This window comes from Ammospiza caudacuta, chromosome 4 (genome assembly GCF_027887145.1).
Source record: "Ammospiza caudacuta isolate bAmmCau1 chromosome 4, bAmmCau1.pri, whole genome shotgun sequence".
Classification (NCBI taxonomy): Eukaryota; Metazoa; Chordata; class Aves; order Passeriformes; family Passerellidae; genus Ammospiza; species Ammospiza caudacuta.
The window spans coordinates 54,445,123-54,469,003 of record NC_080596.1 but is presented as its reverse complement, the minus strand read 5'-3'; the positions used below and the strand labels follow the sequence as shown (position 1 = coordinate 54,469,003).

At 39.9% G+C, this 23,881-nt stretch overlaps 1 protein-coding gene across 1 annotated transcript in view; it reads left to right on the top strand.

Moving 5' to 3' along the window:
• Window positions 1–23,881, top strand: part of LIMCH1 (LIM and calponin homology domains 1) — a 174,895-nt gene that overhangs the window by 74,182 nt on the left and 76,832 nt on the right. The window contains exon 3 of the mRNA XM_058802919.1: window positions 1,534–1,603. Within this exon, the coding sequence (XP_058658902.1) occupies window positions 1,534–1,603 (70 nt within the window). The remainder of the gene's footprint in view (window positions 1–1,533; window positions 1,604–23,881) is intronic.

The window sequence follows — 23,881 nt, the reverse complement described above, 5'->3', positions numbered from 1 at the left end:
GAATATTTTAAAAATACCCCCAACTCCCAAAAGTATCATTCCTATTTGTTTTGATGCTACTCCCAATAGAGGATGGTGTTGGAGATGTGGGAACTTCAAGAATATAATAACATGCATACAATTTTGGACAAGTGGAACAAAAGCATTGCTAACTATGATTAGAAGAAAGTGAGAATCTCCCACTCTGCTCCCCTGTTGTGGCCAAGTGATTGCAGAAACCCAACCTATATACTGTTTCAGGGAGACACAAAGGGAAAGAGGTGAGGAAAAGTGATCACTTCAATGTTCATAAAGCCAGATGTTCACTACAGGAGGGATGAAAACCTTCATGGACTTTTAAACTGCCACAGTCCTAAGGAATCAAGCAACAAATAATGTGCCACAGTGTAGAGATGGCTCTTGGTGGAGCTCTGAGCAGTGGCACACTGCCTGTTATCCTAACTCAGAAGTAGGAAGTTGAAAACCATCACAGACTGTTAGCTTTAGTTGAAAGTAATGTTCTTCTCATTTGGATAAACTTTTCAGGAGCACCTCTGAAATATTAAATATGAATAATTTTACTACCACAACAAGCTGCCAGAGGAGTCTTCTCTTGAATGGAGACCATGTCAGCCCAAAATGAGGTTCCTCTGTTCCTCTGTTCCTCTGTTCTAATTTTCAGAGAGTTTTAAATTTAAACAGACATCATTTTTTTCCTTCAAAGGTCTTGAATTGATGATTTTCTTCCCAGTGGATGGAACTGGTTGAATTTTTCTTTGGATAAAAAGCGTTATGGTTTTCTCTTGGGGGAAGAGTGGTGAAGACACAGTGTTTGTTGCAACAGGATTTTACAATTAAAATTCCCCACTTTTAGAGGCTTGGTCATTTTTTTGAGTATTGTAACAATGAGCCATGTCAGCACATCTCATAGCATGCTCATGGGTGGTGAGGAACTTGGATTTGGAGAGTTGCTAATCTTTAGACACTGAACAGTGCTCAGCTGTGGTATCACTAGTGTTTTCATGATGAGATGGGAGGTTTATGAATTCCCTTTTTATTTGTCTTCTCTCATTTATGATTTATGGGGCCCTCCGTTCAACACAATATATGGAAGAATGGCATTTAATTTGAAGTTTAATATGAAAAAAAATAGACAGGCCACCCATAAAGTGTACATCTTTTCTCACTTTCCTGCAGTGCAGAAACTGCCATAGCTGGATGCCTTCTAGGTTTCTGCTCTCAGGCCCTTCTAGGCATGATCTGCCTGTACACAGGTAAGGCAGGCTGATGTGTCAAAATTCACCCAGAGTCTGTCTAGGTCACTGATGTGATCTAGATCAATTTAGAATTTAAAATAAATACTATTGTGTTACTGTGCTGTGGATATTCTCCATTTCAGTGATCAAATTTGGGTGTCCATATATGTTTTCAGAAGGGAGAAAGGGGAGATTCTTTTTTTCTAGTCACACTGAAATCCTTATATACTGGGAGAAAATGTTTGATAATTTGGATTTTATGACTTTCCACTCATAAAATATTCCTTTCTCATAACAGGTTGCTGAATGCGATAAAGCCAGGGTTGGTAAAAAAGATCAACAGACTACCGACCCCCATTGCAGGTTTGGTGAGTATATCAAATGGAGGAAAATGTTTCAGTCCTACTTTTTGCACCTTGACATTGACTATGGGATTCATAAAGCAGTTATTTTTGTAATTTGAACTCTTCTAGCCTAGTAAACTCAGACAGTCCCTCTGAAATTGGAATGCTCTGTGTAGTCACCTTAAGACCTTTCAGTCTTTTTTTTCCAGAAGTAGGCAGTATTCAAGTGTCAGGGTATATTTTTAGAGGAAGATGATCTTCTTGGTTATATATCACCTCTCAGCTTTAGAAAAACTGGAATGCATGCATTAGAAGCCACCGCCACAAAAAGATAGTTTTTGGAAAGGAAGAAAACTGTACTTGTATATTTTGTCTCATTTTCCCTCTCCCCAGAATACCATAGTCTGCAGATAACATTCATTCTGGGACTATCTAGGGAGCTGTTTCATGTTGACTTTAAGGGCAGACCAAAATTTGTCCAGACTCTGTTTAAGCAAGGAAGACCACAGAGGATGTGCTGACAGCTCATGGGCTGCCAGGAGCGCTGGGTGCTCAGGGGGTCACCTCAAATGGTGGCACAATCCTGTGCTTGCTGGTGGGGCAGAAGGTGGGAGTGGGTCTAAAAGGATTAGCCACATAGAAATATGGCTGTACTGATTTTACCTTCAGCTGTAATTGGGAATAAAGGGTCCTTGAGCACGTGGAAGGTAGCCATCCTCTATTTAGACTCATCATGTGCATACATGGTTCCTTTGTGTTCTGGCAGCGTTCTTATTGTGGTGTATACAAGATTCAGAATATATTACTTGTTGATACTAGCTGAAGTTAAGGTTTCTTTGTACAAACAACACTAAAAAGTTTCAGTGTATCAGAAACCATGTTACATTTGCTGTTAAATTAGCTCTACAATGCTGTTGCATAGCCTTTGAGACTGGGTCTATCAACATGTAGATTGACAAGGCTATTTCTGCATGAATACCGCCTGGTAGAATCTCATTTTTGATCCCCACCAACCTTTCTCTGAAGTTTCCTTGAGTGCCTTTCTTTTGCCTCTAAAACCCATCTAGTTTTATTCCTTTGCTGTCCTATTTGAAAGGAATATTTGATATAAACAGCTGAAAAAAGTACCAGTAGTGCAGTTTTCTTTTCCTTGGCTCGCGTTCAGGAAAGACTCAATTTTTGTTATGACTGTTTTAAGAAGATTATATTGAATTACACTGTTTTTTTTCCTTATTCATATGTAAAATCCCAATGGTAAGGTGGTTATAGTAGGAAGGACATAGAAAAAAGTCATTATGTGTGTGTATTTTTCACATTCCTTGAGATAGAGCTCTCTTGCAAGATGTGTATCTATAAAGCATCATAAAAAAAGAAGTTTTCAGGCTACTAATGATCCAGTAAATCTTTTTTTTTTTTTGTGTTGTAAAGTCACTTTATTACCTCTGTACCTGTGTCCTCTGATTTTCTTTAGTAACTGCTTTTCTAAGTATTTTTTCCTAATAAATAATTAGGCTATTTCAAAAGTTCACTGTTTGAGTTATTGAACATTACCAATGAATGTTTTAATGTACTGTTCTGTGAATGAATTGCTCCAAACAAAGCAATCAAAATTTCCCCTTGCTTTCCAAGACATCTGGTTCCATACCTGCTGACTTTTGTTGCCATTTGTAGTTACAGTGGTGAGTAAGTGGCTGCTTTAAGGACTGCATGTGAATTAAAAGGATCAAGTGTTCTATCTAGTCTGTTATGCTTATTTATGGTGTATTATTTAAAAGTACAACCATCAGGGGTGTATTTGAGCACAGGGTGTATCCTTTTCTTTTCACTAACCTGCACCATGCCTATGTATCTGAAAAAGAAATTAAAATATTGACACTATGGTCCAGAAGCAGTTATACCTCCCAGGTAGTATGACCCTACATGTGAGACATTCCCTTATTAGTTGCCAATTTTTCTTTATTATCTTAGTTTTGGTTGGCTTGACATACTAAATGGTTATTTCTTTCCAGTTATTTCACCCCAGTGAGTGTGATTTCCTCAGGTACAAGTAGAAATGCTGTGAAAGCTTCAGTACCTTTTCTTCCTTGCATGAGATACATGCTTTTAAATCCTAGATTCTGCTTCTGCCTAAAAAGTGTAATTGAGTTACTGTAACAGAATTAATTTCTTTCCTGTATCTGATAGAATAAGTTTTTATTTCACTAGGAGAGACAATAGGTATGTTTTCTTTTATACACAGTAGGAGCAAAAACTTATGAGTAATTGTGGAGTACTCAAAGTGCCTTTTGTTTCATCCTTAACCTCTAGAGACACAAACAGTTGTATATTATGTAGCTCTACAGAATGTCTACTTGACTCTAATTCTCAAATGATAGTCTATTTTTCTCCTTTGTTATGGTAAGGAAAAATTAGGAAGTGTCCTTTATTGAAGGAAAATAACAGTAAACTTGAAGCCCATATCAGACACATGCTGAAGTGTTCACTTTGAAGTATTATCAGGTGTAACAATTTTGCCTATATTTCATGTTTGAGCGACTTCTCACAACACTTCTGTAAGTATTATGTATAACTGGTTCAGTGTTGACAGACTGAATTCTTCAAATCTTTCCTGGCATTTAAAACTAGATGAATCTTCAGTTACTCTGAAATTCTGACCAGTGACTTGCTCATGTATTTTAAGAGGGAATAATTTATTTGCAGATCTTGCAGACCAGAACACCAGTCATTTAAGTAAAATTTATCAGTTATTGTGCTGTGGTGTTAAAGTAAGAACTCAAGGATCTGAATACCACCATACTTAGCACAGGCTGTATAAATACACAAAGATGATCTTTGTCTAGTTGCAAGTCTAAGTCAGGATGTGGATTGTATGCAGCATTACATATAGAATTACATATGTTCAGCTTGGCAGGCTTGTTTGTAACTTGCTTTGATCTCCAGAAGTGCCGACTGCTTCTGTTATCACAGCAAAAATGATACATTGCTTTAATGAAAGAAAATGTAGGACCACAGCTTTGGTATTCAGACTTACAGTATTAAATCTGATGAAGTGTTTTATCATTCTTGTTCAGTATTCATTCATCCTGAAAGCTTATGCTCCCACCAAAAAGCAAATTCACAAAGCATTTAAAGAACATATTAGGCCTAGGTAGGAGTAGCAGAAGAAATTTTCTCATGTGAAAAAATTGATACTGAGCATCTTTGTTCTAAGACTGTCAGGTTTCTAGAACCATCATTTAATGTATTTATTTGTAGAAGGCTGGAGAAGTGTTTTGGCTAAGTATTAAAAAACATCGGGAGCTGCAGAAGACTTGCAAAGGTGTATTAGAGTACAATGAATATAATACAACTTTTACAAAACCAGCAATTTTTTTGAGTGAGTTGCTGTTGGTTTCTTTCATTTTGTATGATATCCACAGTGAATACAACTAATTTTTAAGGTTTCTACTAATTGTAATTTTGTACCTCTAGACCTTATTATCTATTCTATGAAAAATTACCAGCATCACCGTAGATAAGGTTTGCTCTATAATACTAACTACTGTATGTTGACTTTATTTTTCCCTTAAAAATATTCCAGCTTTTGCTTCCTGTCCCTGAATAATGTCACTCTGTGAGAAAATAAAAGGCTTCTGCCTTATCTTTTGTTTGACAGGATTTAGGGGAGTTTATAGCATTACTTCAGTTCCTTGAACAATCCCCACAGGAGCTCAGACACTTACTTCAGAGGCTGTGTGAATGATTCTCACATATAATAGGAGGAAGTAGTGAAGACAAAGATGGAGAGATGAACTTTAGCTTGGATCTTGGCTCATGTTTCAGCACTACTGCATAAAAGATCTGTTTACTGTGGCATCCAGTTTTCAGTTTGTTTATGGTCCTTAACTTTGTGACATATGTATGATATAGCACTGGAAAAAATAGACTTGCAGGAGTCACCTGGTTGCATGGTTACTGCACCAAGATGAACGGAGGCAGAATGTGCTGCTTAAGAAAGCTTGTTCCTTTGAAAGCAGGGTTGGGTTTTTTTCCCTCATTATTTTCCCAGGAAGTTTCTTTTGGCAAAGTGTTCTCTGAGAGCTTGCTATTACCCTTAATAAGAGCAGCTATCTGTCTGCTGGTGCTGGTAGCTTGTTCTTATGCTGTAATATTGCACAAATTGTAAGTTTGGGGTTTTTCACTTATATGTTATTTCAAGGAAATGTTGTTCTTATGTTAGCTTTCAGGAGTTTGAGCTACTAATTAAGTTCAGCAAATGAGATCTTGTTTCTTCATGCAGGTATGAACCTCAAAATAAAATTACAAGACCCAAATACAGTATAGTGTGTCTCACACAGTTAAAAATAATTAGCAAAGATAGATACACAAAACATTAACCAACATGCATTATTTTTATCACTCTCTTCATTCATACCTCGTTACTAAATTTTTTTTAAGAATTATCGTCTTGGTTTTTTTCTTTTAAATTTGTCACTCTTCCTTTAGTTCTAGTTCTTTCTAGAAAAAGCCTGCTCCTATTGTAATATATAGAGTCATAATATATGATAGTTTCTGTTTTCTTGCTTTGTACTACTACTATTCTCTGCTGAACATATTCATTTCCCATCACAATTGTATTCATAAAAAAGTCTTGCTGTGTAAGTTGTTGTACATGTGAAGTAAACAGAAGCAAAATTTCCTGTCTATCTAAAAACAATAAGTTCTTGGCATTCACATTCCAAAAGCATTTTTGTGAGTGTTGATGTACAACAAAGTGTCACCAGCATAGCAAAATACTGTGCAAACCATTCTGCCATGTTTTCTGTGGATCTTCCTTGCTAAATAGTAATTGGTTTCTCTACACTTCTTGTGCCTGCTTTCAGTTCTGAAATCTGAATGCTTGACGAATGCAATATTTAAGATCTAGCCAGTAGTTGAGAGGAGCACTGTGTGCTTTGGCTCATCACATAGTGTACTACATAATGAATCTCTTTACTAAAGCAAGACTATCCTTAAAAAAAATAATGGTTAGTAGCATGTCCTTGTATTCTTTATGTTGTTTGGGTTTTTTACTTCCCTAGCTTTCTAGACTGCCTTCAAATTGATTTTCCATTTAAACTTTCTTGCCTTGGGTGTCATCTGAGCTGGACAGAATTACCTTATGAAATTCCTGTTAAATGAATTTAGCTGTACGTTGTATTCATAAACATTTCTAAGTTACACAAAGAGTATAAAAGCAAACTAACAGGTGTTTCTTAAGCACATTGTTTGCAAACAAAGTCTGTGTAGAACAATCTGCAGTGAAGTTGTAGCTAATTCATTGCAGAAGAGGAAAACAGTCATCAGTTCAAATTTGGCAGGAAGCACAGAAAAAGCAGTATCGGGGGGAAAATGAGAAGCAAACAAATAAAACTCAAAAATTTATATGGAAATTCAGCTATTTTTCTTTTAAAAACTGAATTGAAGGGTTTTATTGCTTCCAATTAACCATACAAATGCTGTCCTGGAAGCATTGCTCTCCTGCCATTTAAACTAGTATTGCAAATGGAAAATACAATGCTGGCATCTCATTTAGTATTTTATTGATTAAAATGGCTGTGCTTACTCTGGTGTGTTTGGTTTGGTTCCAAGCTCTCAAACATTTGATGCTGGAAATGAATAATTGATCTGATAGCAAATGTACTGGAGACATATTCCACTGCTTCACTTGGGTTCAGCCTGTGTTGCCTGGCTGCCAAGTTGTACTATAATCTGATGTATGCATGCAAGAGAGGCTGAAATAATAGGAAATTAATAAAAGGCATGTACTATAGAAAAATAAACAAACAAAACAAAGGGAGGTAAATGACCCCACCTTATTTATTTGTTTGTGATGGTCTGAGCTGCAACTAGCTGGAACACATACCCTCAGAGAAGTGAGTTCAACTCCTAGTAGTGTTCATGTTCACCATCTCTGTGTGGCTCATGAGCTGTCCCTAACATCCATGGGCAATCCCTTCCTTCCTCAGCTACCAGCTGCAGTGTTGTATTTAGGATGGCTGGAGGTGAAACTTGGAATTAAGAACCTTGTTTGTTTCCAAATTGCCCATTATTGATCCCTCAGGTGTTTTTGTGTGCTTTCTACACCACTGGCCCCAGCCAGAACCCAGCCAGGACTTTGACAGACCAACCTCACTGCTGGCCTAAAGTCCCATCTTCTGGATGCTTCCTTGGCTGGAGTGCTCACAGTGCACTCAATAAGCTGAGCGGTTTTTTGGCTGGGACTACTCCTTGTCATGCTGAGGATACTGGCCCTCTCTGCCAGTGTCCAGGAGTTTATCCCTTGTTATAAGATGAAGTCTCTCACAACCCAGGCTGCTCTGAACAGTTTCCTTGCTGGGTGAGAACAGCACCAGCTGAGATGGGTAAATGTTTGCAGGACACTTGTGAAGGATGGCTGTGATCCATAGCTGTTGTGGACATATGCAAACTTTGTCATGTTGTTGAGAACTCTTCTGAAACTAGACTGGTTAGGATTCAAAGGTGCAGCATTTTCACAGTCAGCTTAAGCTGTGCCCTCAGCCTGCTGAGCTCTGCTGCTGAGAATGTCAGGACTTGGTTTGGCCAAATGCTAATAATACTTGTAAGCCCTTTGTGGCAAGGATCATCTGTTAGTCTGTTTTTGTCTAACACCTCACCCCATGAGTCCTGCTCCATGGCCAGGACTCCTAGACAGTATGTTAATACAAATAATAAATAACAGCTACAAAAATATCACAAGCATTCCTATGTCATTCACAGTCTCATTTTAGACTGCTCTCCCAACACCTGTGAGTTTAATCAGTGGGTTTATAATTAGCTTTATTCCCACTGAATAATATAGAACATTAATATGCAAATTTGGAGGCAAGGGGAACCTTTTCTATGATAAAACCAAGAGGGGATGGTCACTGCAGAGGATGTCCTTTTTTGAATTTTTTTTTTTTTTCTGTATGAAGACACTCTTTGCCTGCCCAGCCTTAGCATGCTTTAGGAAAAAGTATTTGATTAAAAGCAGAGTCTACCTGTTTTAGGGCTATCAAGTGACTTCTCAAAGATGCTATTTATAAAATGTCATAATGATTGTTTTCTGGGTTTTTTTTGGTAGGGTTTTTAAATTTTTTTTTTTCCATAGGAAGTTTAGTAAATTGAAGGGATAACATTTGAAAACAGCAAAAAGAAAAACATGCTACTGATGAAGTGATAATACTAGGCAGCTGAAATGTGAGCTTGACCTTATCATTGCATTAACCTTTACTATAGATGACAGGGTTTTTCTTGGTTTGGGGAGGGCAGCTGGCTTCCAGGAAGGGCTCATTTTGTAGCCATGAAAAATGTACATTGCCTACTGGAATAACTGCTAGATTTGCTTTTAGATGCTGGAGTCCTTCTGCAAGTTCAGCCATGACTTGCATTATATTGGTTTAATGACACTGAGGCGAGTGAGTATTTCAGAAATAGTGAGCTTTTGAAAAATAATCTCTAACTATCTGTAAATATCAGAAAATATAATAGTTTAACAAATCAATGCCATTTGCCATATAGCTTAAATTCCCACTTAATGAAGTGAAGGATCAGTGCCTTCCTTGAGCTGCTGTCTGGGGAACAAAGAGCCTCCTGAGCAATGATTTATACTCTTCAAAACAAATCCCACTGTTGAAGCTTATGACTTCTCTACATAGTTGGCAAATACCACATGCTCTGGAGACATGTACCATTTCCTGGAGTTTTCAATGAAGGAGTTGGATGCTCTGAGTCTGTCAATGTGCTACCTGTGTCCTGTGGGGAATGTGGCACTGTTGCTGTTTTATCCAGGCACCTGCAATTTTTGTGTGCCTTCTATTGCCATATTGATTAGTTTGCAATGAGGATATAAAGAAAAGCACTGAGCTGGTGTACTGCAGGTGTTTAGGCCGACATACCTAAAATATGCAGAGCTACAACTGTCCATGGCTTGAAGCTAAATAAGCGTCAGCTTTTGTCCTTAACAAGGAAGACTAGACCTGATGTTATGGTTGCTTTCAGCTACCCTGAATTTGGCATTCCTGCAAATGACAGCCTTGGCTTTCATACTAGCTGGAATGGGCAACTGACCTGGCTAAAAATACCCTTTATCTTCCAGCATGAAATGAAATGCAGGCAGGAGAGAAGGAAGAGGCTCACCAAGGTGGGAAAAGAGATGCCATTCCATCAGTTTAAAATAGTTTTGAAACTGCAGCTTCAGAGTTTAAACTTAGATGTAGTCCTTAAGGTATTGACCAAAAGCAAAGGACACAGGTATCTGGGAAAGTCTCAACCTTAAATCTTTCATTTAAAGGTTGTCTGTGTTTAAAATTATACTTAGTAGTATTCTCACTCCCTAATTCTGGAAAGCCTCTCACAGGTTGGAGTCTGTAGGTCTGCACTATAAATACCCTCTCTGATCCCCAACTGTCTTTTTCAGTGACATGTAGCCTCTGCTGCAGGGAACAGCTAGATCAATGTTGACAATCAGATAACAGCAGCACTGGAAGTGTGAAAAGGGAGGGTACCTTCCCAAAAGCTCTTAACCTGAGAAGTCCTGGGGTGGCAAGCAGGAAGAATTTTCACAGTATATTCAGATTGGCCACCTCAAAATGGTCCAGGGAAGCTCAACCTTCTTTGACCTTCTCCTGTGAAAAGAGAGCAAGGCACAGTCTGTTGTGACCCCAGCCCTTGGGTTGAAGATGGTGGCAGAAGAATGCTGTCTCTAATCCCCTCCCTGGCTGCAAACCAACTTGGTGAAGTCCATTGCAGTTAATGTCTGCTAGCAACTGTTTGTGCTGTTTCTAGGCTGAAAACCTTTCCGGGTACTCTTAAGTGGATTTATTTTAGATGATGTGCATGTTGCTAGCAGGAGCCTACGTGCTGAATGCAGATGATGGAACGTGTCTTGCTCCAAAGATCACATTGCAGTTGTTTCCCTGACTTAAAGCAAACAAGCAAAAAGGCAAACTAATGGAAAACTGGTGCAAAGTGATTTCTTTAGTTTAAGAGCCCAGTAAAATTCTACAGTCTGGTGCTGTGGTCAAGAATTAATAGAAATACCTGACACTGAATTCTCCTTGTCTCTGCATTCCTCACTGCTCCTGGATTAAAGCCACTTGCTTCCTGCTTGGCATGATACTTTCCAATTGTAAAGTATTTCCTCTTAAATGTCCAGAGGTCTAATGATACTATTGTAAACCTGTTAAAATTAATGCTGCAGAGGAAACAGCTTAGTTAATTGCTTATGGAAAATACAGAGATAGGCTGAGCTATCTGACTGAGGGACATCAAAGCCATTAACTATTAACCTTTTGAAAGCTGAAAAGCCTTGTGATATAATGTGCAAATCTGCCCCACAGCTTAGTAGGAGAATTGCACATTCATTTATGGACAAGCAATAGAACTAATGGTCTAGAAAATCAATATTGCAATACAAAGGCAATCCTCAGCTCTTTAGAGTAGTGTCCTTCTGTTAAAGTCCTCATTTTTGCCGGGTATTTGTTTGTTTCTGCCTCTTCATTTTCATGTGGGAAGCACTATTACTTAAATGGCGAATGTCTTTTTCTTTGGAGCAATAGTGCATTCTGATTTATTACTGCATGGTGTGTGAAAGGGAGTTTTCTTTTCAGGCTTTTCAATAAGGGGAGAGTATTGAACTTGCTAAATGTGTGCATGCATCCAAGTGTGTAGTGAGTTCAGCTCAGCTTTTTTCAGTTCGTTCTGTTGTACTATTTCATTACCTCGGCTTTTCTCCTTTGAACTGTAGTAGTTCTCATGCACAATTTAAAACCGAGCTTGTGTTACCCCATAAGGCCAATGGTAAACATGATGCTTCCCCCCTTCTCCTTTCTCTCTTTTTTAGTCATAATGTTGGTATTATTTGGTCTCCTTTTACTGCTAAAGAGATGCTACTTGACTTAATATGTAGCAGAGTGTGTTGGGAGGCATGTTGGACTGAGTGCCAGATTGTGACACTTACCCTTGCACCTGTTGTGGGGCAAAATGTTTCAGGCCTTAAAGGGATAGCCCAGGCTGCTGATGCTCTTGCTGCTTGCCATTTATAACTGTTGGGTTGGATGGGTGCTGTGTAGCTTGGCTGCACAGCCAACAAATCCTATGGGTGTTACCAAACGTTCCTGGATATTTCTCATACCTTTTCTTAATGAAAGCTGCCTCACTGCTGTTGTCCTTTGAATACTGTTTCTCCTTTGGTTGGAAAGAAGCTTGCTGGTTTTTTCCAAAACCATTCCCAACTTTACCACTCCTGCCTAGCAACAGCATTAGGGATCTTAGAGCTAATGCCTGCTGTTGGCTAAATTACCTAGGTTGTCAGTAGGTCATTGAATTGTTATCTTCCCATTCAAGCTCTGATATAATGAAGTTATAGAGGTTCCTGTGAAGCTGCTTGGTGAGTGCCTCCAGGGGGAAGCTGCAGGGCTGACTTGCTGGTAATGGGCACAAGAAGATGCAGCACAATAAACAGCTCAAGTGTCAGTGAGACATAGGCTAGCCCTGCAGGCAGCACCTAGTCTTTGGCTGACTACAGGAGGGATCCAAGGTCATTTTGGCAACTAAAGAGAGCTGAACTGTAAAGCAGGTCTGTTCCCTTGGCCAGCAGTGCATGGATCAGGAATGCTGGTCAGTGGTTTTTGGTTTTAACCTTCCTGTCCTTCCTATCTCCTTCTGTCCTGCAGCCCATGGCAGTGAATAAAACCATGCTATAAATGCTGTCTGCCTCTCGAGCCTGGTTTCAGACCAAAGCTGGCAGACCTGCTAGATAAGAAGTGTGACGTTTATGTATTAATTTCTGGAGTTACAGGGATCAGCCACAAAGTATTAGCACCACTATACAGTATGTCCTCTGTTATTTAAAAGGGAGGATAGTGGATAGGTTCAGTTATTTGAGGTTTCAAGTAATCCAGGGCAATTTTCAGTGTAATTAATACATGTCAGGAATTTGACCCTTGTGGGGATAACACAAAGTTCCAGATAACTGAGGTGATACTGTAAACAAGTTGTGAAAATTGTGCCAGAAGACTGTCTGCACAGGTCAGCAGCACCAGCTAATAAAATATCTCAACTTTTGATCTAGAAAAATATTTCATGCAACTTTCACTCGGCACCTGCAGAAGCAGAAAAAAACCCTTATTTTTTTACAATTCCTGCATGTTTTCTTTCATTGAATTTCTCCTGTTACCCCTGAGGGGGTCACATAGTAGTTGCTTCTTAAACTATAGCAACTGCATGAAAAGGAAAACTTGAAATGTTCTGAGAGTTCCACATGCACCAGACACAGATACACTGTTCTGTTGTACTGTTTGTTTCTTTTCAAAGAAAAAACATGCATATTAAAAAAAAATTAATAACTACTACTACAGGCTAGATACTGTGTATTGGAAAGAATGTATTTTCTGATATTTCAGAAAACAAATTATGAACAAATGCAGGAATTGCATCAATTATTGGCAAAACTAGTTGCATACTTGGAAATAAAACAGAATGGTTCCCAGGGAGCGCTGTCAGAGTTCTTACAAAGGCCTCTAAAGATTTAAAGAGAACTAAGTACATAAGTAAATGTTGTGGGCCAAAAGAACACAACAAATTGTAACTAAATTCAGTGCTTAGTGACAGACTAATGTAAAAAAGTAGCATGATGTAAAGTTTGTCACAGGAGGCTGAGTTTTGTTTTGCTCTGTATGTTTTGAGAAGTCAGGCTAGATCGGTCTTCTCCCTCAGTGTACATGCCTATATTTTATTTTTACACTGCTAAATAGTGACTGGGTGGAATCTGATATGTCAGTGGTCTAGAATTTTAGACAAGGAAGAAGCAAGGTAATTACATCCTCTTGGACAACTGGTGCAGTCCAACCAGACCAAAAATTTGAGTAAGCAAGGTACTAGCAGAATTATTTTAGAATGGGTGATGATATCTTCAGCAAAAATGCAACAGTTTTCCTTGTTCTTTCATTCTATCTGAAACAAACCAAAGAGCAAAATTCAATCCAATATTATGATTAGTTTGAATGGAGTTTAGGAGCTCTGTCTTCACACCTGCCTGGCCTCCATTTTTGTGCATCTTGAGTCTTTGAATGACACAGCACTGACCAAAATCCATTTTCCTGCAAAGTATCACCTTGCTGATATGAATCTCCTCTTCCCTGTTATCTATACAGCACCTTGAGTCGATTCAGGAGTTTGTAATTAAGAAAAAAACAGATAGATGCAGTAAAATGGAACAGAGGAACAAGGTACTTGTCAGCACAGTGTTATCAGCAAACTCAATATCTATCTGCCACTGGCATTTCAAAGGCATAACTAGTGCAGAATTTTGGGGAGAATGATGGAACAGTTCTAATGAAATTTAGAGGACCCTATTCATAAGCACTGTGTGTGAGAAAAACCAAAATCTGCCTAGAGTCAGCACCCACAGTATTAGACTAAGTTGGCTAGTTCCCAGGGGTGTTTGAGACCTTAAATGCTCTTTAGTCCTTACCCTCTGGTTGATCAGAGATTAATCACTTGCTTTTTTAAATACTATTACCCAATCTCTTGAGCCACCCAATCCTGATTAAAATTTACTTTCTAAATTATGATCCTAGAGAACTGAAACTCCTTGAATTCCAGACCTTTACACATTTTTGAAGAACTGAGAGTTCTTAGTGTTCTCACACTTACATCAAAAATTCTTGCAGATAGTTTATCTTTCCAAGAGTAGTTCACCTTGCTTGTTCTTTTTCATTTGGCTGAAATTTGATGAGCAATATTAGAAATCTAGCACTTAAACCTTAATACAAACTATTATGTAAGTAAATTACACACCAAGAACTTCAAAGATTGTGATCAGTGTTCTCCATCACAGCTTCCAATATAATTTATTCTCTTTCTAAAGCAGCATAGAAATATTCTTGTCTTCTGTAACTTTGCAAGTTGGAGAAATAAAAATGCCAGACTGAGAATAGGAAGTAAATAAGAGGAAAAACAGTCAACTGCTGTATTCAGGATAATGTAAGGTGGAGTTTAGGATATGCCAGAGAATGCAGAACCCTGGATGACCTCTGTGGTGTGGGTGTGGGCAACTCACTGCTTGGCTTTGGCAGCTCCCCCCCTTGCTCAGGACAGCCACAGCTCTCTTGCAGGAGAGCAGCTTGATGCCAGTGCCTTTCCCATTTGAGGGCAAATGGCCTTGGCGGTGCAGCACAGCACATTTAGGGATTTCCAAGAAGCCAAAAAGCCCCAGAAAGTGGGTGCTGCTCAGGTGCTAGCTGACTCTCCACAGTCTCTGATGCCACAGGCATGCTGAAGCCCCTGAGCAGCTCTGGGCTGGCTGGCATGTACACAAAGAGCATGCAGAACATGTGTGACCAGGGACTGGTGCCTCCTCAGTGGGTGGGCTATGCAGTGCAGTTTGGGCCATGTCCCTGTGTGGGGCAATAGGATGTAAGAAAACAAAGATCGTGCAGAAGGCAGTCTCACACCTGAGGAGTTACAGCTGTACCAATCACCAAAGATTAGGAACAGGCCTGCCCTTAACAGGCCACAGCTGTGTCCAATAAGAAGAGGAGTGCTCCAAAAGAGTGGGGTAGTGGGTTGTGTTGTGACGGGAGTTGGAGTTTGTTGGCTGTACTGTGAAGAGCTGTCCATGAGAAATCACTGTGAAGGTCTGGGACTTTTGCAATAAGATGACAATGTTCCTGTATCACCTAAGGTGGTTGCATAGCTCTGTAGCCCCTGTATTGGATGGGGCTGCATCTGTTAACCTTGTAAATCCCAGGTAGCTCCCAGTAGGGTCTCCAGATTTAAGGGCTGATTGGCTTCAGCACAGTGCTGAGCATCAGCTGGGTCAGTGCATTGAAGCAAGGCACTCTGTGTCTGATGAATGTATTCCCCAGTCACTAGGAAGGGCAGTGTAGAAGTGCTTGCCAAAGCTGGTAAGTCCTGCTGGCCTTGAGCTGATTTTGGGTATCCATGTGTAACTTTTGCATTCTCCAGAAATCTGTCCCCATGGGAGTGGTGTGGAGATGTGAGCTGGCTGGGGACTGGGACTCTGCAGTACTTTAAATCAGCTAATTTGCTGCCAGCTTCTTATTGGTGCTGGAGCTAGTACAGCTGCTTTCATGGTCTCTGATGCCTGGCCTAATAATCTTGCTAGACTCTACTGGTTCTTCTGTCTAGAAATGCCTCTCTCTGATCAATTCTGAGTCCTGGCCCTTTGCTGGGGAAAGGAAAAAATCATATTTATGTTAAATTTACCATTTTCATTTATACAGTCTCATCAGCTAAGTTTTATTGTGTTTTTTATGTGGCTTTAAATTGAAAGAGTTTTCAGAATTAGCAGGTGAGGAGTTGGAAGCTTGTTGTTTGATCATATATGAACATCTCTGCTGGCCTTATTTGTGACTGTTGTGAGCAGGAGCCACTGGTTATAGCCAGGTAAGCTGAATTATAAGCATGATTGGCTCTTTTCTTGTAACAAAAAAAAAGTTTATCTCAGGTCTGGAAAGGACAGAGGGTAGGGTATTAACTGAAGTTTTAAGAATAAATTATCAGTGATAGCCAACTTGTTCTCCTTTTCTGTTCACTTCACCAACAAACAATACAAGTTATTTCTGCCATCTTTACTGCTTAGATCCTGTTTCTAAAGACCTGGTGTGATCCATGTGATGAGCACGTCTTCCTACCCTTGTTGCTTTGTGTATTCTGAGTATAGTACACCTCTAATATGTAGAAGAGAACTGAACAGCAGGGATCTCAGTCCTGTAAGAGGACACATCCTTTCCCACCCTCTGTTCTGCTGTCCAGAGGAACCAAAACAAAGACATTGTGAAAGAGCTGGGAAAATGCTTTGCAATAGGAATGCACCATATTAAAGAAGACTTCTGTTCATTCTTTCTTGCCTTAATCATTGATTTTATTCCATTAATTTAAGGAAATTCTGCTTCTTAAATACATTATATTATTGTATTACATTTTATTTGTCCTGAAAGCTTAGTCATCCCAGCTGCAAATTACACTGTCCTCCAGATGTAATCCATGAATCTCGATTTCCAAATGCCACTTCAAAGGCATGCTTGCATGACCACTCTAGAATTGGTGAACAGTAGCAATTTAAGTAATTTAAGTAGGCTATTCTGTGTAGTTAATCTAGGTTTGCAGTTACAATAGCTTTAGGAATAGTCATGCTATTTCTTGAATCTAGAGACTGCTTACTGATAGTTGAAAAGGAGTGGAAAAGAAATTACTTCCAGACTATTGGGTAGTTCATCTTGCCATGAATATTTACCATTAAAAAAACCTACCAAAGCTGGAGATATTCAAGATCACTGATAATTATGGCCGTGCCATCTAGACACCAAATGTATTTTTTCATATCTGGGAAAGAAACATCAGATACATGGATATAGTATTGAAGTACTCAATAATTTAAGCTGTTATACTGTATATGGTCAAAGTCACAAATGGGCACTGATCTACTGAGCATATTTTTGCACAGATACTTTGATTGTCTGTAAAATTCACCTGCAGAAAATTGAAAATTATGCATTTCCCCATTCCTTTTCCTGACCAAAGTAATTCTAGACCCCTAAATACAAAAACTTTCTATTAATTTTTTTAGTGGAAGTAAAACCAACAAGGTAGGTTTTTCATTGGGAATGTGCTGGAACTTCATTCAGTAGAAATAGCCAATTAAAAAAAAAATTGTGGTTTTTGGACTTGAACAGCTTCTTCTAGAAGTGTTTTAAAGAGACCTCAACCTGTACATTTAAGAAGTCCAGTATGTTTTATGTAATGTTGGCATGCAAACGCAAAGCTGTGAGTGGGGGGAAAATGTATGTCAGGTATCGTGTAACAGCAGCAAAAATATTTCTGATGTTTATCAAACCTTGAACACCCCAGATTAGTAAAACATATTCCTTGGCAATAAAGAGTAGATGTTTAATTTGAAAGGAGAAGTGGAATTTGTTGCTTTTTTTTTTGCAGAGGTCATGAACTGACCAGGAATGAGTCCTCCTTGGCGGTTTCACTGTTTTGCTGTTTACCTTGGGGAATAGAGATTTGGTCTGATTTTAACAGCTACTGCCAGGCCCCTGGCCCCCACAAGCAGCTTTCTTGCATCTTTTGAGGCCCACCTACAGCAGTTGTACTTGGACAGAGGGATGGAGAGGCCCTCCAACAGCTCAGGATGCAAAGTGTCCTGATCCCTGAGGTGGATTGCTGTCTACTGAGAGAAGTCCAAATATTGACAAGTGTTACAGTTTTGTGGCTTTAAATGGAAGATTGCTTTGCTTAATATACTAAGCAAAAGAGAACATACCATGTTAAAGAAAAGGGGCAAGAAAGTAAAGTCATGCTAGAAGTAAGTAGTTACTGCAATTAGAAAAAGTGTTATGAGGCTGCCAAGTGGTGATCATACATTCAGTTTTAGAGGTTTGATGTCATATTGATTTTAATTTTAGGTACTGATTTATTTTGTACGTTTACAGTTTCAGACCTTAAAAATAAACTTCAGAAAATTTCAGCTGTTCTCTAGCCCTGAATGCTCAGCTGGCCCAATGTAACTGGATGTCACAAAATTTCAGATTATGTTAATCATGCACATATTTTCATTAAAACCTTGTATTTGGGGGATTATACAATTGTGGTGAAATCTGCTTCTGTGCCTGATTAGGAAGACAGCTGATAAATTACATGGGGAAGGTAAGCATTGAGGTTATACCTCCAACACAGTTTTGTCTCTAATTAATCAGGTTCTTGTGTATCACAAAAGCATTATGTATAATTCTCATTTCTGTTTCCTTTATTTTTTTATCCTTGCCATCTGCTTTGGATGTAGTGACAGTGAAAAAATAAAAGCAGTCAGTAAGGGATCACAGCTTGAGAAGTATTTTTTCAGGTAGTAATCTCTGAAGCTGCATGCAGATGCAGTGACTATGCTTTGTGTTACCTGTACTGGTTTATAATAGAGGATGCTGGTCATATAATTAATAATACAATCAGACACACCTTTTCAGGTGGACAGGCTCATGATGCTTAGAATTTTTCCTCATTTTCTTCTCTGCAAGACCCACTCCATCCCAAAGGGTTTTTTTAATCTGATGATTTCCTGGAGCTGGGTCCCTTGAATAGTCAACACTGCTCTTCCTGGAAAACAAAGTTATTTTCTCTACAGTCAAGTCAAAATATAGAAAGCAGGTGTTGGGTATCAATGCCCTGGGATATCAAATGTGATCAAAGGGATCCCATGAAGCTTGGACTCTGAAGGCAGAGAAAAGAAGGAAGGTTATGTAAAAAAAAAAGGTGTTTTGTAGACTTGCTAGTATAATTAAGGAAAACATGGACTAAATCTTAGCACATATATTTGCTTTGCATAGGTAATGATCTTTACCACCAAAGTACCCCTCTTAGTAGAATCACATAAATAGTTTTTTAAAAGTATGTGTTCTGCCATGGCTTAACACACAATTGCCCTGACAGCAGTCTGGAAAGGCACAGGTTTATTAAGCACTGCTTGGTTTAATTGATAACTGTGTGTAACACACGAAGGACTTGTGTTGGAGATTAAGCTATTTGTGGTGCTCCTTTGGGACTACCCTAGGGCTTTACCTTTCGGTATCATGAGGTAATTCAACTTTATTTATCTATAGTTTTTGGGGGTTTTTTTGTTGGCTTTTTGGGTTTTTTTTTTTTTTGTTTTTGTTTTTTTTTTTTTTGTATGCAGAGTGATAAGCTTTAACGCTATGTCTAGCAAAAAAAAAATGCTCTCCCACATTTAATGCTCAGGTTGATTTCTTTGGTGATCTCCTTTGCTTAAATTTTGTTTTCACAATATCTTGTGTAGTGGTTCTTATGACTTAGAACTTTCAATCTAAAGTTTATGTATTTTTGTTTTCTTTAAGCTATTTGTTTGGGACGGCTGTCTTTTAAGTACTTATAAATCCATAGTCAGACTCTGTTCTTTTCTTGACACTTTGGTCCATTCAAACAAACCAAACTTAGGAAACAGCTTGTCTCCTAAACTTAGTTGTGAATTTCTTGCCCATTTTTATATTTTGCTGTAGACCTCATTTGTGGGGACAACAGCTGCAGGGATGTGCTGAGAAAGGAAAGTGTCCACTTTCCCCAGAGGATGTTCTGACAGAATCGTTGTGGCACAAGCTGTGGTTTCAGGGTTGAAACTCTAGAGATCTGTGTTTAGGTTAGTCATACTCCTCCACTCATAATGTGAGTGCAAATGAAGGTCAAATTTGTCTTTAGGACCTTTCTTCCTCTTCTTCAGACAGACAGCACAACTGTTGCCAGGAGGATGGAGAAGAAGTAGCTGCCACAGATGGGAGCTCAGGTTGCCCTCAGAGCATGATGTTGTGATGCTTCTTTCATTCTTGTCTCTTTTGTAGCTCTTTTCCCCAACCCACACTGACGTAACTTTTCTATTGGCTCACTTCATGGCTGCACCAAGAAGGCAGAGTGAGATAAGTCAGTCCTTTCTATCACCACAAAAGGAGCCATGCTTTGTTTTTGCGGGTTTTGTGTTTTTACCCCTCTGGGTTTTCAAGGTGAATTCCCAGTGGCTTCTAGGAGTGCTTCACTACAATTCACTGTATGAGAACTTGTTTTCAACCCTGCTCTTTGTAAACTTCTTTCACACACACACACACAAAAAAGTGAAAGGTGGATAACAGAAGAAGTCATAAAACTGAGACTAAATCCCTCACAAGCCAAACACTATCATCTGGTATTAAAAAGCTGAGGGAGTGAATGGCAGAGAAGGGGTGGAAAGGAGATGTTACCCTCTTCCTTGGCCATTGCGGGGCTGTTACCATAGAATATGGCATCAGATAGGCATCCCCTCTTCATGACCTGGTAAAATCTAACATCTGTTTGACATCTGGCTGTGATTTCATCAGCATCAAAGCTAGTGAATAGTGAAATGTTTTGGATTTTTCCCTGCCTGCCTATGTTCTGTATTCAGTGCTGTAAACAAAGCCATCTTTAGGGTGTATCTTGGGTTTGGCAAATCTGAGGGAGTTCACATCATCTGATCATCATCTGCTCTCTCCCCCAAAGACATGGAAATTGACTGAGCCCCCATTTGTTTAAATGTTTAATTCATGCCTTCAGGGATTATGACCTGATGTAGCAAGGGGTGATATCAGGACCTACTTCACTAGTGAAGTCATAGGGTCAGCCTTGTGCTCATGCTCTGTGCACCCCTCCCACCCTCTCGTGGTTTGCTTTTGCCTGTTGGGTTGAAGTTTGCTCTTGCTCATGTTCTCTTCTTTGCTCAGCTTCCATCCACATTATTGAGAAATTATAAGTTTTTATACAATCAATAGCAGCATCAAAGTTGTGCACTATCTTCTTGCTCTAGGCACTTGCAGGTTTTTACCCTAGCAAGCCTGGCTGGGAGCAGCAGGATCTAAGCACCTGGGCACTTCCAGCTAAGTTACCTTTGGAGTCAGGTACTGAGACACCCAAAGGGAGTTGGGGTTGTTTAGCCTGGAGAAGAGGAGGCTCAGGATGGACCTCACTGCTCTCTACAAGTTCACAGAAAGAAGTTGTAGCGAGGTGGCGGCTGGTCTCTTCTCCTGTGCCTACAGAGAGGGGACTAAAGGACGTGACTTTAAGGTGAGACAGGGAACATTCAGACTGGGTATTAGGAAAAAAAAAATCACTGTAGGATTATCAAGCATTGGAATAGGTTGCCCATGGACGTGGTGGAATCACATCTGGATCTGACACTGGGTGATGTGGTTTAGTGGTTCAGAGATCACAGGGGTATTGCTGGGTGGATGGTTGGAATGATGATCTTGAAGGTCTCTTCCAACCTTGATGATTTTATGACTCTTTATTTTTATCTTTAGGCAGACTGAGGTATTACCTGAGGGTAATTCAATTACTTCTGGGGTTTCTGGTGTGTTTTGTGCAGTTTAAGTACAGTACCAACTGGCCTGTTTCTTCACACCATTTTAAAGGTGTTTTTTGCCTTTCTGACAAGAAAGCCAGACTGTTATTGATGGAGACACATATTTTCCTTCTTGGCTGCCCAAAAAGAAGCAGAAGAAAGCCAGGCTTCCTTGGCAAAGGCAGCCTTCCCTAGCTTCTCTGGGGTGCGCTGGAAGGCTCTACCTGTGGAGCCGGGCAGTGCCGTGCCTGCCCGGTGATCCCTGTGGAGCCGGGCAGTGCCGTGCCTGCCCGGTGATCCCTGTGGAGCCGGGCAGTGCCGTGCCTGCCCGGTGATCCCTGTGGAGCCGGGCAGTGCCGTGCCTGCCCGGTGATCCCTGTGGAGCCGGGCAGTGCCGTGCCTGCCCGGTGATCCCTGTGGAGCCGGGCAGTGCCGTGCCTGCCCGGTGATCCCTGCTCCTCCAGATTCAGTCCGATCGTGGCGGTGTTTATTCTCTGCTCCTGCCCCTTGCCTCTGCTCACACGAGCCGCATCCAGTGCTGCCCGTCCTCCTGTGCCGGCTGCGGGGCAGTGTGGGGTTGCGGCCCTGGCGAGGTGAGGGTTGTTCCGGCTGGTGGGCTGGTAAGTCCTGCTGCCCCTCCCTGCTCCCAGGGATCATCTCTTTCTGGTTTGTTTTGTTGTTTGTTTTTTTTTTTCAATTTTCCCCACTGGCATTTAATTTTCGTGGGTGAGGCTATTGTGTGCCAGAATCCTTTGGGGATGTGAGCATCCCTGTCTCCCCTTTCTGTTCTGTTCTCCAATTCTGGTGCGCTGTCTGCCTTCCTCTTCTGGAGATTCACTCAGCTTCTGAGTGAATGTGTCCTAACTATGATCCATTTCCTTCCAAATCTACTGATTTGGGGTTTGCCACAGAAAACAGTCTTTTATGTAGTTTTGTTATATATAAACAGCAAAGCATATTGGATGAATAGTAAACACATATACACACACATGCACACACACATACGTATTGTTAAACATATGTATGTAGTTAAACATACACAGAAAAGCATCTTGGAGAAATAATAACACATATATACACATATGTGTATATATATGTGTGTATGTATCTCTCTCTTTCCCCTCATATATATATGCATACATATATATATATATTGATTTTTTTTTCTCATACATATATATATGTAAGATAAGTTCCCAGTCCTTCTTCTAGAAGTTTTCTCCTGGTGGACTTGAACTGAATATTCCAGTATTTCTATGAACCTGCTGTGAATCAGGCAAGATCCACTGCTTTTATATAGATAAATTATCACCACTACTTACTTAAAATGGAAAAATAAGGGAATTAGGAAGAAATGTTGAGACCAAACAAAAAGCTTTTGAGAGTCTATTGCAAACTTCTCAGAAAAGCAGTTTGGAAATTTTCTTTTTTTTTTTTTTTTAATTTTTTTTAATTATAGTGCTCTTCTCATTTATTCTGGAGTGGGGAAAATATCAGCATTCCAGAAATGAAAAAGGTCACCTGTTTGTCTGCAGCTGTGCTGCAAAACAGAGCAGTGCTACTGGCAGCTAATAATATCTCCAGCTTGCAGTAGTGGCGTGTATTTGGCATTTTATTCAGCATTCTGGGCAGATATACAGCTTGGCTTGCTTTTATTTTCCCCAAGTTTATCTGAATATCTCACACGGACCATGCAGTAGCACATGTGACAAACGATGGCTCCGCAGTGCTGAGCTGTAGAACGGATTTGCAGTGAGAATACAGTGAGACTGTTTTGTACGTATTGTGGCGGATGAAAGGAATGGAAGTGGGCCAAATTCAAGCTGTTTGCCATTGCATCTGATCAGCAGATCCTATGGAGAGAATTTGCCTGCTGTGAATATTTGATTCTCGCTAGCTTGAACTATCTTGTGTGTTGGCAGTGCTACTGTGTGAATTTGCAGTGGCTTTCCAGGGTGTCTGTCCTGCTCAACTGCCAATTTCTGGGAGTTTTTTAACAGGGTTCAGGATTTTGTGCTCCACTTTGTGCATGAGGAAAATTACTTAATGCTATACAGTGAACATTTTTCATATTTATAACACTCAGATTAAAGCAAAAAAAAAAAATAGAAGTGAGTAGCCTGTTGTCTTTTCCCCCTCCCTTATTCCCTCCCTTCGCCTTCATAAAGGCGTAACCCCTCTGCCACCTAGTCTCTCTGCATTACCTTCAGATGATTGTCCTGGCAAGGTGATTTTTGTAGTGGTGAGTCTGTCAGATTACACACAAGAAAGGATAAAAATGTGATAGTGTTGAAATGCAGTTGTGAGAGCAGAGCATTTTTTCCTTCCTTCCTATGCATCCTTCCTTCCTTCCCATGCATCCTTCTGACTAAGTTCTCAGGGAGTCCGTGCTCTGCACC